Raw genomic sequence first — 14,996 nt, 5'->3', positions numbered from 1 at the left:
TTGATAATGTCTTATATTGCTATAATAGCATTTAAATGTGGTATTTAATTATTCATATTTTGTAGCTAAATTAAAATAATTTAATAAGAGAACATAAATAAATATAAAAATTCATAATTACGACAGAAATAATACAAAAACGCGTATAAAAAGAAAAACACAATTTAATACGTCATTGATCGGAAAAAACGTATTTTGTTTGTGTAATATAGGCCTGAATTACAAATATTATATTATATTATATTTTATTTTTATTGCTATTTTATTGCCATTTAACTGGTTGATTTAAAAACATATTTAAGAAAATAATATACATAATGCAATACATAACAGGAGTGTAGTTAATTTTCAGTGTAGATGTCGCCTCCACTGAATATCCTAGTCTATCTTATGAGTTTCAATTGGTCGTACGACCATGGTGCTATAATGCTCTCACTCTGAATTATTGGAATGAGATAGGAAAGTAGACCTACATATTATGTGCCCATAGTTATTTTAGTCGCTTTTTAAATACACTTAATATAGTCAATAAATTTTATAATATGATTACTTTGACATTTTGTGATCTTTAATCTTCTATGGAATTCTATAGTTTATGATCTCCATGGAATGAAACAATGGAGGCGCCTCTAGCGGTGAAAATTATACCAGTTCTCCCCTTTGCGTTAACTTAAAGTACTAAATCTGTATCACATAACATTATTAGATTAAATTATGACTTAATTAATATTATAAATAATAATATTCGTAACATTAATATGGCAACAAAACATGTTTACTAGCTAAGCACCTAGACCAGTAGGATTTAAGGTATTTACACATCTGTACAGTCGATCCTTAGGTCCTGTCTACAGACATGGACCGTATCAGACACGGGACGCGGCAGACAAAATCATATTTTTATACAAATTTTTGAGAGACACTTCGTGTGTTTTGTTACGGTTGATATAAATATATCAATACGTATTGTGCAGAAGAATACATTTTGTCTGCCACGGTACGCGTCTGACACGCTCAATGTCTGTAGATCTAAAAGAACCCTTAATGTTGTCCATTTTTATCACTCATCTAATCGTTATACTTTCATAATAAAAATTATTGCCAATCCACTACAACAACGATAAATTATCAAACATTTATTCAATTATTATGACAATAATTTCACTTCACCACAAGAATTTAAATGCAGAAGTATTGTAAAGCTCCCATAAATGTATAAACTATTCACCGACCCCAAAAATATTTACAAAAAGAGAAAATTGATATGCTCCGTACAATTGCAGACTTTAAAATGATATTTTAAATGCGTCCTGCTGTACGTCGTTACAAAAATCTACATTGGAAGCTTGCATTAAAACTAGTTTGGGACTAGCTACACAGGACATTTGAACTCCTACATCGATTTCCATAATACCTTTAAAATTCAACATAATATCGTGTCTTTTATTGCTAGTAGAGTCCGCGCCAAACTACTAACCCGCTCCGAATATAGAAACGAGTCGCGTCGCAATAGCAAATTGTAGATATTAGCGGGACGAAGACAGCGCGGGTTCCCCTCAGCACCCTCCGCTGCCCGCTCTCGCCTACGGGTACATAACTGCGTTAGTGTGCCCTTACGTTACGGAGTATATGCTAAATAAACCTGCGCGCAACAACTTCAGAGCGGACTAGAAGTTTGGAGTGGACTATACGCGTAGTACTTATGTCTATGTGTACAAGTCTGTACTTTAGAGAGTCTCACACTTCACGTTACACGGGTGTAGCCACATCGTAAAACACTTGTATCCGATTCACACATCACTTCACACAAATGATATGGGGATTCTTACGTGGTTACTGTCATTGGCTCGGAAAGCCGTCTTGGGTCACAGCGCTGGTGTGGAGCAGCTTAAGTGAGCGCATAGCTCAAGTAGGAAAGCACCGTGATGCCCAGAATGATGGAGGCCAGAGGCCTGGGCACGGAGGCCCCGGCGGTCTTCGGAGGAGCCGAGTACGTGGTCTCTTCGCCGGCGAACGATTTGCCTGCTGTTTAAATAACAAAATAAGGTTATTAACAGTTCTGAGTTCAATGAAATAGGTAAACACAAAAGCAATAGGTAATATTTTTATGTCGCGAAAGGAAATGGTTCCATTTGTGTATAACAATTAGGATTTTGTAAGTGAAAATAAAATATTTTATGTAAGCTCAAAATTACATCATGCCAACAAATAATTATTTTTTGAATAAAAATTCATGTTTGGGTTTGTTTACAACGATATAAAAATGATTTTTTTTCAATTTCCAATTTAATGTTTAAAATATGCTTGTGCGTATAAATTAATTCATAATGCAAAAATAAATGTTCATGTAAAATAATGGTAGTGATAAAATTATTATTAATTATTATAACAACTGCTTTAGTATGCATTGATTTTCATTTCTGCTGAGGCAATCTACCTAATTCTGAGGTTGTCAGATTAAATAAGTATTTCGGTATCTCTCCATGCAATATTTGCACACAAGATATCAGTAATTAAATCAACTAGTTAATTACACGTTTCCTATTATTTGTAAAACGTGAACCGGTGTAGTAACTAATTTATGTAAACATGATAAGTTGCAGACACCCAGTTGTAAGTAATTTACGTCTACGTAAAATGACAGATACTTATAAATTCAAAGATAAATATTAAGATAAACTGGAAAAAACTGGATTAAACCGGTAGTATGGAAAATAAATTGTGGGATTAAAATAAATATATGAAATTAAAAATAGCTTTTCATAAAATATTTATATGAATTATTTGTAGACCTATCAACTTATTGGCTATTTTAGAAAATCAAGTATTTTTTTAATATTTTCAAAGCAACCACATATTAATCTCAGTTAAAGCTATTGCGGGTGAATAATAGTTGATAATAATCCATATTATATTGTGATATTTGAAATTCAAATTTCAAATTCAAATTCAATTCATTTATTGCAGGATAAGGTGGTATACATGCGTGAAATACATAAGTTTTGTGCTCCTATCCTAACCCAAAGGGTATGCAAATATGTCATAAGTATATAAATTACATAAATTCTAATTAAAATTAACCTAAATTATTTAAATTATTATAAAAGCAAATCTGATTCAATAATCCCACTGGTATCTATCGTTATATCTTCGTCACGTATAAAATTCTTAGTACATTTATATTCTACACGATAAGTCGATTGCTTTCAATGAAAATCCCGTCAATTAATTTAATTATGCTTTACTTGTTTTCTTGTGTTATTTTTGTCATAACAAGGTTTATAACTATCTGATTATATATTTTTTCTTAGTTAAAACTATCACATTAGTTAAGTCACTTTACTTTTGAAGTAAATTGTATGCTTGTTTGAAGTGTAGTAAGGCAGAGACTAGTCGATTTAACCACAGTATTTGTGGTTGAAACGACTCGTCCTGTATTTGTTTTGATACAGGTCTATGGTTTCAGCTTTATTTTCAATTGCTTCTATGGCGGATTTCGGGTAGACTCCGCTCAAATTCACCAAAGCCCGACATTCGATAAGACCAATTTGGGAGCAATATGACATCTTGATGTCAAAAACATGCCCTTCATGTAGTCTGCATGCATACGTTAGTGTTATACAAAATATAAGCCACTTACCACCATCTTGAACTCCAGAGCCCTCTTCGCCAGAGCCTTCTGCATCATAAGCTGCGTCATCATCGGTGTAGCTTCTCCCGGAACCCGAACCTTCGTCCTCTGCCTCGTCGCCCTGCATGAAGGCCTCCGCCGCCGGCGCACCTCCACCCCACGAGTGGGATACTAGCAACTGAATAATATTTATATTATTAATAATGATGTGTGTTAAGTAGTATGAACGTATGTCTTAAAAGGTGATAGAACGAATACAGATCAACGGGTAAGGTATTAAACCACACCAAACCACATCCATCCTGATCCTGATCATTGCGTGTAGCTGTTCTTGCATTTCAATAAAAGGGTGCGTATGCTGGCTGACTTACATATGACACCATCATCTTAGATCTTCAAAGAGGTAACGCATCTGTGATCGGCTTCATGTTAATGGGCGGTAGTGTTCACTGACCATCATTTGGTGGACTGCATTTTAGTTTGCTACTTAAATCTTCTAAAAATATATCCTAAATTAATAATCTTCCTGCAACTATATCCACGTTTACATAACTGACAACATTCTTCTGAATATGCTGCTTTTAATGACTACCAAATACATTAGGCACCGAAAAAATTGATCCTTCTCCTCAAAAACTCTGACAAAGTTAGTTCAGCCATTTGCAAAATTAGCCTGCTCTTTTTATCTTCGAAAGACAAAACTCTAAAAGGTCGTTTCGAAGTAACAAGTTTTCATCCCTCTTTGGCGCTCATAGGAGTTGAATTTTCAAAAATACTTTTTGTACTCATGTACGAGTACGTTGCATATGCTAATGCTAAAAGTAGAAAGTCTGCTAGTGTTAAAAAAGTCTTGCTTCTGTTTATAACACTTCGTTCAAAGCTCTAAGTTGCTAGTCACTTAGTCAGTATTAAGACTACAATCTTAATTTCACGTTCTTACTAACATAAAACTAATTTTATGCAATATTATCTATGTACTTGCATACTAAGTAAATGTGGTAGAACCCTTTGTGGTTCGACTCCGGCGGCCGACCTCAGGTAGGAATATCTATCCTATCTAGGGTTGATTACAAATGTCCATGTGCGGCAGTAGCCACTTACCATCAGGTGGACTGCATGCTCGTCTGCTATTCCTATATTATATAAAAAAAAAAAACACTTTTATTACATATAGAAATCATAAATACCTATTTACAACTGTACAACTTTACATTCAACATTTTTTGTAATGTTAGTTGAGATTACAAGAAAACATAATGTCTAATGTCCACATTGAAGTAACAGGATACGTAATCAATTTCACGATAGTGTCTCTCATAGCAATTTCCTTATTTTTTGCCCATTACGGCTCCTACTGATACTGTTTTGCAATAATAAGCTTAATCGAATGCATGACTAAAAACTGTTAGCCTGCAGAAAAAACTTAACAAGGTTTTTTACTGTAATGTGTATTCAATTATGATGGTAATAGAATGACGCTAAATAGATACTATACAAAGTTACGTCAGTGGTGCTCAATCTTTATTCATTACGACCCCCTCAGTATGTAAATATGTTTCGCGATCCCCTGCCTCGGTGTTTATAACTTTTATTATTAAGTTACAAATATCGAGTCCGTATATTTTTTTATTATTTTCATCAGAAGACACTGGGAAAGTAAATTATTTGCATATAAATTATACATGTTTATTGTAAATCGTTAATCAATTAAGCCATTAACAAATTTAAGGCTTGATTGATTAACAATTGTTAAAAAATTCCTAATAATAACAAAAATCTTTTTTCGAGCTTTCAATTGTTTTTATTTCTTTTTAAACTGACACTTCGCAATCCTCCGTGATCCCCTTATAGAAACTTGCCGACCCCCTAGCGCGTCACGACGCAAACTTTGAAAACCACTGCCACTGACTACTCACATTAATGGATACGAAATCTATAGAGCTTATAACGAGGGTTACAAGTAACTGGTGATAGCGTAGACAAAAAATCGATAAGAAGGGGATAATATTACAGTGGACTCATCAATCACCAACTAACTACCGCCGTCATTATGCTACTTATATAATAAGCAAGAAATATAGTACTGTTTACTGTTAGGTAAGGTAGGATTTGTTTTTGTATGCCCCGTCCTACTTCCTACCTATATTTTATGTAAATGTAATTTTAATTGCAATCTTTTAATGTATGTTAAGTGTTTAAGACTACATGACATATTCTTAAAAACCAGTAAAATTGATAGTGGTTTGAAATTCAGTTGGGGGTTCCGAATTATCCAAAGAAATATGCCTAAGCCTCCTAAAAGTGTGTGAAAACTACCAGTGCACACCTGAGAGATTTATAAAAAAAATCTCAAAGGTATGTGAAGTCTACCAATCCGCACTTGGCCAGCGTAGAGGACTATGACCCATCTCACTCTGAGAAGACACTCATGCCCAGCAATGGGACAAAAAGGGGTTGATTATGATGACTTTTATCAGCCTTTCTCGCATATTGTTATGAAGAGCCTCTTTAGTAAGATTTTATTAATACGAAGCGATAGCAATACTACCATACTATGAATTAGAATTAGCATATTAATAGCATCGTGCAAAACAAGAGACGATCTTACGTGCAGCAAGAATATACCTAAAGCTATATTCGTGCAGTATTATGCTGCACGTTTTTCTGCAGGACAAATCTTATCGAATTAGCAGTAACGTTTGTAGTGCAAAAAACGTATATCGCTAAGTACGTTGATCGATATTCAACGGATCAAACCAAATTCGTCAAAGTTTACGCCCATTAGCAATAATTAATCGCCCCAATTTTAGTTACTAAACATTTGCCTTAATTTGTCTACCTAGATTGTTGAATTACCAACTGCAAGTACGCAAAAATCGGTTAAAATTGATCATATACTAAACCTATATGCTAACCTGCGTAATTACAACTAGAAGTATTCTTTTCGCAGTAGCTATCGTTCAGTATTTCAGTCTCGTTTATACCTTGCGATAGGTACCACACGTTTTTTAATCGAATCGGCTTCAATACCATTTATTTGTAATGAAAATTTGCAGTGTATGCTACGTTTTAAATACGACAAAACCCAGCCTAACATCTATCCCACAGCTATGTGTGGGCCTATCACACTTTATTTTACATGAAACGTTATCAGCGGTGCATTTGCGAAAATCTATGTGACAACACGCGTGGGTGTATGTTGTAAAATGTTTTTCAACGGTGATTGTACCCATATGCACGTACATAATAATCGAAACCGTAAAGGATCAGAGGAATTTTTACAATATCTCTCCACGTCAACGTATTTTTTTTATAATATTGAAGTAGGGGTCGAGCATTCACCTGATGGTAAGTGGTCACTGCCGCCCATAGACGTCTAAACCAACTCCATAGGTTCCACATATTTATGTGGTTCTACCTAAAGTCGACCACGGATACACAACAAGACGAGGACTTACATTGAAAACGCTAGAACTTAGCATTGCTAGTAATAGGTGTAGCGATGGTACTTTCGCGGCCGAAGACTAGTTATACCACCTTATATACATTTCGTATGACTTAAAGATCAATCATTTCTAAAAGCTTACTCTATACTGGTGTTTAAAATTTACCTTCTAAAGTAAACGTTTAGCAACCTAATCTTACAAAACTATCAAACAGTTTAATTGGTGCTATGAATAAATAAATAACAAAATCTATCTAAAGCCCGTTCTATCCTGCCCGCTCACCTGTCTAGCTTGTCGCAACCTGTCGCCCAGCGCCGCCACTCTCGAGTCCTGGGCCGTCCCAGTGGTCACCTCAGGGTTGTACTTCTGGTCACTGATGGACGCCGAAGCGACGAGGGCTTTCGTGTACCTGTGGTGGAATAGTGAGGGTTAGAAATGCCTATGTGTAATAATTAAGACATTTAACAGACTATTTTTGTATGTATGTCTCATTTTTTTGCATGTCCTTGTTGCCCAACTTTTTTTTTATTTGAGCCCAATGATAAAGCAGACGTGCTACCTAATGGAAAGTAGTCAACGTCGGCTATGAATATTTGCAACACCAGAGGAGTCGCCAATGCATCGCCGGTTTTGAAGGAGAGCTCTTTTTGTACCTATAATGAAGAGGCCCATCTCTAGCGCTCCGCGAATACCCAAATTCCTTGACGGATTTTAACCCATGACGTGTCATTTAATTCATGTAAATAGTGGAAGTGGCATAGGCTATTTTAGGGGTTTTGTTATTACAGAACTAGATAATAATAATTCTTTAATTTCCCTAAGTTAGTTTCCTCATAAGTAAATCAATCGAAATCGCAGAAACGTCTAAGAACCGTTTTAAAATCCACAATCGATCTTTCAAATCAAAGGAAAAAGGGAGTAGAGCTTTTTTAGGTCGAAACTAAAAGGCGCAATGTATATAAAGTTACAAATTCCCTTAATACAGATAGACAAAGTACATACATAATACAGATAGTATATAGAATGTCTGCAAAGTTGAATTTAGACGTCGTAAGGCCACGCTATTTAAAGCTACATGTTGTGTCGCTCGTCGAGACCTCTAATTAAGTAAGAACTAACTTAGGCATTGCGACAGCTATGTGGAAGTTTTAAATAATTAATTTGAGATACTAAACTTGGATTGTAACCCGGTTTTAAGTGTATAAATATCGTGTGACTAACCAGATCATAATATATGTATAAGAAGTAATTTCATGATTTTTTTTTTGACTCAATTCGAATAAAAATATAGATTGTTTAGAATGTGTCCCGTTTTGAATGTGTCGCATTTTGGAAGCTTGTTTCGACTTTAACCTTTCTTCGTTATATACAATGTAGACAGTATCGACTTGACTAATCTTATAACATTTATTTACATATCTATTTAGCCATTTAGTCAGATCAACAATTAAATTGGTGCTAGCGCAGCTTGTTACTTTTCTTGCATAATATATCTTATACTAACGAAATAACTCTAATTTCTACCTAACTAATAACAGCAGTGTTCTAGTTTGAAAATAGATATTATGATCCACAGGATTACACAGGCTTCCAATTCTATCTAGAGTTGATTACAAATATCCTTCAAGTAGTAGATATTGTTATTTCATAAAAATACTTACTCTCCAATACTCTGTCCATTCCAACAGTGTTCGTTCCCTTCGCTGGCAAAATCTGGTTCATCACAGATCCTGTCAGCTAAGGTGCCGAACAGCTTTTTACTGGTGGCGAGGGTGGCAGCAAACTGCAGCAGTTCTGTATCAGGTGGAGGAGCGCGGAGGGCATCTCGTCGCGTGGAGCCAGGAGTCGGGGACGGTGAGGTCATGCTCGGGTTGTCTAGGGTGATGGGAGGGCCGCACTCTTGTCGGACCTGTGGACAAAATAATAAATCAGCATTGAAGTGATAGACTAATAGGAAACAATTTGTGTGGTACTGTGGGTCGATTTTTAGATATTTTCTTCGAAGCTATATGAGTATTAGAAATTCAGATTCGCTTACTTTGGAAAACATCGTGAGGAAACCCAAATTGTTTCTTATGCTGAAAGGAGAGCCTTGTCCAGCAGTGAGGCATTATCAATAAAAGAGTTTATGATAAAAATGAATACAGTTTTGTAAAGTAAGAGTACTTAGAACAGCTCAAAATAGATACTTTGGATATTCTTTGTGATAAAATAAACGATCATTATATCAGCGACTTAAAGTGTTCCTTTTAGTAGCAATTACTCAAATACTTTATACAACGTTTTTGAGAATAGCAAAGCCATTATTTTATAAGCAACATCGAATCGAATTACCATTCTGCTTGGACTTGCTAATGACCAAGGTTGGAGCTACGAATATTTTAACTAATGGGGAAAGGCTAGATGTCTATCGAAACCATTAGCGAGGTATTCGTAACCACGTCTACAATTTAAAACAACTTAATGTAAATAAAAGTGAACGAGCTACGTTATCTGAATTGGGTATTTTGCTTTGCTTGCAACCGAATTCCATAACATGAACAAGAAAAATACATAACTATTGTACTATTACGCTATCTGATAGTAATACTTATAAGGATCAAATTCAGCGAAGTAATTATATAAGACGAATTAAGGGAAAAGGCATTTTAAAGAAAATACTTCTTTTCATATATTCTGATATTAAGAAATTTTAAACTCTTTTTGCCATCCCTATATATTTTTAAAATACTTTTTTGATATTTAAATACATTTTTCGCTGATTTGCTGCCGCCGCCGGCCGCTTGTGGACCTCTTCTTAACAAAGCTATAGCTACTCATATACATGACAACATATGGTCCGCCTAAAACTGCTAGTCCGCTCTGAATATAGAAATGAATCGCTTCGCCATAGTAAATTTTATGACTACACCTGCTCGGAACAACTTCAGAGCGGACTAGCAGTTTGGCGATAACTATAACGAGCTGTCATTTCCTGTAATCCTTGCTAACGATACATGGTAGCCGAGACAAAAAGCTGCCATAATAAATCAATGTATCGTTGATGGTAATCAATGACGTCCCATTAAAGTTGTAACGAAATGTAAAAATTTCGATGATATCGATATTTATATCGATACAGAAACGAATGCCGATACGATATCATTGAAATATCGACATTGAATTTTTATACAACAGGGTTGGTAAAAACATAACAAAAATCATTATATTTTGTTTGTTGACCAAACGAAATAAAAGCCTTCTTACTTAATTCTCAACACATCAGTAGCACAAATATGTCAATAATATCGCGTCATATTTTCAATACCTACTACTAATCGATATTTTAGACATACGATACAAAAATCGATATTAACATCTATAATTTCATCATCTCCATCCCTATCCCTTCCAATACGATGAAGATACACTCGCTATCGATACTCGTATCATTTGTCAGCGAATATCACCAGCGGGGGACATCGGCATTCGCGCGGAAATAGCCCGCGCGGGCGCAGTCCGTGTGAACGCCCTTAGCGACGCGCGACACACGCAAATAAACCACGACGGGTCGGCACTGCGACTGCAAATAGGCACATAGTTTAGTGTACCGTGTAATGCAATTTCTGCTCATAGTTGAGGCGTCGGCGCATGAAAGCGAAGACTCAAAGTGTTTGTATGTGGTCAATGTTCAAGATCTGCACTTTAGGAAGCCTCGGTGTTTTTTTTTAAGATTTTAATCGCTAATGAGCATACTTTTACGTGATGGTAAGTGGTTATAGTTGCACGCAGACATCTGTAACCATCTTCATCTTATTATTGTACAGGAATTCTACCTCAAGAAGATCACAGATGCCTTGCCACTAAAATTATAACATAGCCGGCAGCTCGGCATCCACATCCGTACTCATATGTTATTTAAGTAGTAAACAAGTAGGTACCCAGCATTATATACGTTACTGGATATTTTCGTTCTAAATAAAACCGAAGGATCTAAGGATCCATTGCTATTCCTGTCATCTAAAACAGAGGTTAGCAAAATGTGTCCCGCGAGCTGCATGTAACCTCCGACACCCGTCCGTCATTTTATCGTCGTCATAATTTTACTAACGATTTTTAGAGATAGAACCTGAGAACCTAGAACTTGACAGCGAAGCTTTTAGTAAAGAACATGTTCAGCATGATGAGCAGCAGAGGTAAATCACGCTAACAATCCAAGATGCTTATATCCACAATGTTTTACTCTAAAAACACCGACATGAGCAATTACTCTAAAAACACCGCCATGAGCCTTAACTGATTCTGCGTACCGCGGTGCGTTTGTTACGTTAATCGTAATTGTAATAGGTCCCTTGTTGCGAATCCGAGCCATTCCCACTCCCGCACAGAAACTAGAATAAATAGAGGTGAAGTTGAGCAAGATCTGAATTCGTAGGAACTTTTATTGCGACAGACAGCTGTCGTGGCGTGTAACAAAAAATACGAGTGTGCTTTAGACTACACGACTGAAGTAAAACTTCTTTAGCTCCATCTATATATAAGTATTATATAAACAAAATACTCTTATATGTATAAGTGATATATAAGTTTAAACCTATAGATATAATAATTTTCTACAAAGATTAATACAAAGGTTAATTGTATCAGGCGTTACTTTGCGGAAATCCATGCTATTAAGTTAAGATTAAAACTACTTCGCAACAATCCGCTACAAATTTTAATACTCGTATGTATGATGGTACATATTTTATACTGCATACTGCATGGTTTAAAATATATACCATCATACATATTAAAATTTGTAGCGGATTGTTGCGAAGTATTTTTAATCTTAACTTAATTTTCTACAAATATTTAAATACACGGAACGCAACTCTCTCTTTCTATCTTCTTTAACTGATATCTTTCTCTCAACTTCCGTTCGCCTCACTTGAACGGAAGTTCTGTAACGCTCCTGTCACGCATGCACCAGCTTACTCTAACAAACTTGCGTAAAGAAGTTGTACTTCTATAATAGAGGGGATTGTTGAGCAAGATCTAGATTCGTAGGAACTTTTATTGCGACAGACAGCTGTCGTGGCGTTACAAAAAAAGTTGCATTCATTTTCCCACCGACGCTGTCATGTCGCGGTGTAATACGCATTTTATTAAAAGGCATGCCTATAAAAACAGCCGTAATGTAATATAGTATCTGACACTATAATAAACTTTGTATGCAGACTTTTAATTATTACGGTTTAATAATTAGTACTTTGGTTAAACTGCTTATTAATCACTTAAAGGTACGCTAGCAGGGCAGAGCCCGACCGGGGCATCGCGCTCGGAGGACTCCGGTTGTGTTCCATCGGAGATCCCGGAGTTCTCCGCCAAGCGCTGATAACGGCCACCGGGGGGGTTTTTAGTGCGGTAAAAATCCCACATAACCCGGCGTCGCTCCCACGTCGTCGGGTACCTTTTGAAGGTTTCCCCCTCGAAAGCAAAAAAAAAAGGCTAGTATGTCTAATTGATTTAAAAATAATTCAACTGTAGGTACAAACTTCAAACATCATAGCATGTTGATGATACGAACCCGTACATTTCCCCCTTAGAGAAATCGGTCGCAAGGTTTTGCTTCAAAAATCTTATTTCGCCTGCCACGGCCCGTGTCTGGCACGTTCAATGTCTGTAGACCTTTCATGTGAATTCCATGTACAGTGAAAAACGAAGACTCTTATCACCTATATTTTCATACTATTGTAGTTAATAAATAATATAGGTATGATTTATTTCTGAAAAATGTAGATAAACAACTAAGCCAGACGGTGGCACGTTTTCTATTTAGTTTTAGCTTCTAGTTCAGCGATCATATTACGATTAGTTTTAACGAGATACTAGGTATCCTATTATTGGTTTTTGTTCGAAATCGCCGAATCATTGCTTTAGTGTTTCGTGCGCAAAACAAGAACTAATCAATTGTTACCCTTTCGAAATTAATACTCTAATCGTGCTACTGTTTCGCAGTAATTCTATACTATGATAAAATATAATGTGCAGTAGTGACGTCATAGGCAGCATGGATTCTGGATGTCTGGATTTCAATCCAAGGAAATATGTGTAAGTTATGAGCGTATTACAAGTGCGCAATAAATATTTTTTTCAGCCAGGGCTGATTAAAGCCTGTAAAAATATACTATGGTTAGAGTTCTACCAATCTGAGGAGACCTATGCCTATCAGTGGTCATCAAAACGCTGATGGATAAATAGGTATATATCGATATAAGTAGTAGATAACTATAATTAAGTTTAGGAATTTGAAAATTTTACAAATACTATAGAAAGTCTGGATTTTTTAGGAACGTGGCCTATAGAAAATATATACTTATTTAATTAAACGGTTCTCATTACCTACATACTACAAGAAATTCATAAATATCTAACGCAAGCTTTATTTATTTATTTATTTATTTATTTATGCACACATAGATAATTCATACAAAAGACTTATAAATAAAATGTCGTGCAAAGGTACTGCTTATTCCTAACGAAATATCTTCCAGCAGACCTGTAAAAGGAGATGGGTTAACAAATGGTGGATATGCGCGCACGAGACTTTTTTTTTTTTTTTTTTTTATAATATAAGAATAGCAGACGAGCATGCAGTCCACCTGATGTGGCTACTGCCGCCCATGGACATCTGTAATCAACCCCAGATAGGATTAGATATTCCTACCTGAGGTCGGCCACAGATGCGCCGCTACCCCTGAGGACTAAGCTGGAACGCCTCGGAAAAGCCTGTCTCCCTTACCACACCCTTCAAACCGGAACACAGCAGCGCCTAACACTGCTGTTATTAGGTAGAAATAGGTGTGGCGGTGGTGCCGCCGGAGTCGAACCACAAAGGGTTCTACCACCTTTAACTGTATAAAGATATGTTATTATATTTTTTAATCATACATTACATACATATAATATTGAATAACGCATGGAATGATATTTAACCTATAAATGAACGCTTAATAAGCTTTCTAATTATACTGCTGTTACTACGTAAAATATTATTCGAGCACGAAAAAGTTCCTTCCATCTTCACTGCCTACCCTTCCAGGAAGTATCTCGCGATTTATTTACCGACTTTTATCTTTACACTAGATTTACCCTTTTAACTAAAGTGTAATGTTACCTTCAAGTTCCTTTCAATGGTTATTGGTAATTTATACGTACGTATTTATACGTACTTTTAAGGATCTGAGTACTTTAGTAACTCCAGTCTTTCTTTGCTTACGTGTTCAAAATCTTTGAAAACCGTTATAAAATCTTAATAGTTAGCACAATTTGAATATCAATTTAAGTAAATTCTAAATTTAAAATCTAAATTGCTTCGGTCTCATTTGAAATTTCGGTCCACTATTGGACATGGGTCTCGTCTTAGTATTAGAGGTGTTTAGTCATAGTCCACACTCCACCATACTGGCCAAATGTAGATTGGTAGAGTCCACACATTCTTGAGAACTTTTTTTATTTTCCCGCGATGTATTAATTTCTACCAAGATCTCAATCGAGGCAAATAACCATTCACCACTAAAATCGTACTGCAGATTTACTTCACATTTCGTAAGTAAAACATTTTTATCAGATCTCAATCCTTAGCTCTAACATTTCATTACTAGACCCGTATTGGCTCCATTCCCGGTAAGTAATTCCTGAGGTGGAACATTCTAAAGCATCTGAATCCTTAAGTAACCTTTCCGGATGAATCCGGTCATACAATGATCCAAGGCAATAGGAATTTGAATACGGCGTGACGACATTTTGCGGATTATCAAACAGGGATTCGCTTTCACCTTTTACGCTCTTGAATAAGTAATGACACGAAGGAAATTCGTGTAGTGGCGTCTTTTGGAACATTTTGATGGCAACACGCCAGAGATGGTGTTTCGATTCAATGAGCACGACGCCTAAGG

At 35.9% G+C, this 14,996-nt stretch overlaps 1 protein-coding gene across 1 annotated transcript in view; it reads right to left on the bottom strand.

Annotated features, from left to right (window-relative positions):
* Positions 1-395: 395 nt before the first annotated feature.
* dally (division abnormally delayed protein) overlaps positions 396-14,996 on the bottom strand; it is a 186,930-nt gene continuing 172,329 nt past the window's right edge. The window contains exons 6-9 of the mRNA XM_073079569.1: positions 8,739-8,986; positions 7,360-7,486; positions 3,641-3,809; positions 396-2,025 (exon numbers count right to left, since the gene is read on the bottom strand). Of these exons, the coding sequence (XP_072935670.1) occupies positions 1,889-2,025; positions 3,641-3,809; positions 7,360-7,486; positions 8,739-8,986 (681 nt within the window). The 3' untranslated portion in view covers positions 396-1,888. The remainder of the gene's footprint in view (positions 2,026-3,640; positions 3,810-7,359; positions 7,487-8,738; positions 8,987-14,996) is intronic.

Source organism: Epargyreus clarus, unplaced genomic scaffold, assembly GCF_041222505.1.
Source record: "Epargyreus clarus isolate Ecla_fem2 unplaced genomic scaffold, WU_Ecla_fem_2.2 ptg000014l, whole genome shotgun sequence".
NCBI classification, from domain to species: Eukaryota; Metazoa; Arthropoda; class Insecta; order Lepidoptera; family Hesperiidae; genus Epargyreus; species Epargyreus clarus.
Note: the sequence above shows the minus strand (reverse complement) of the source record. Positions and strands in the feature narration are given on the sequence as shown.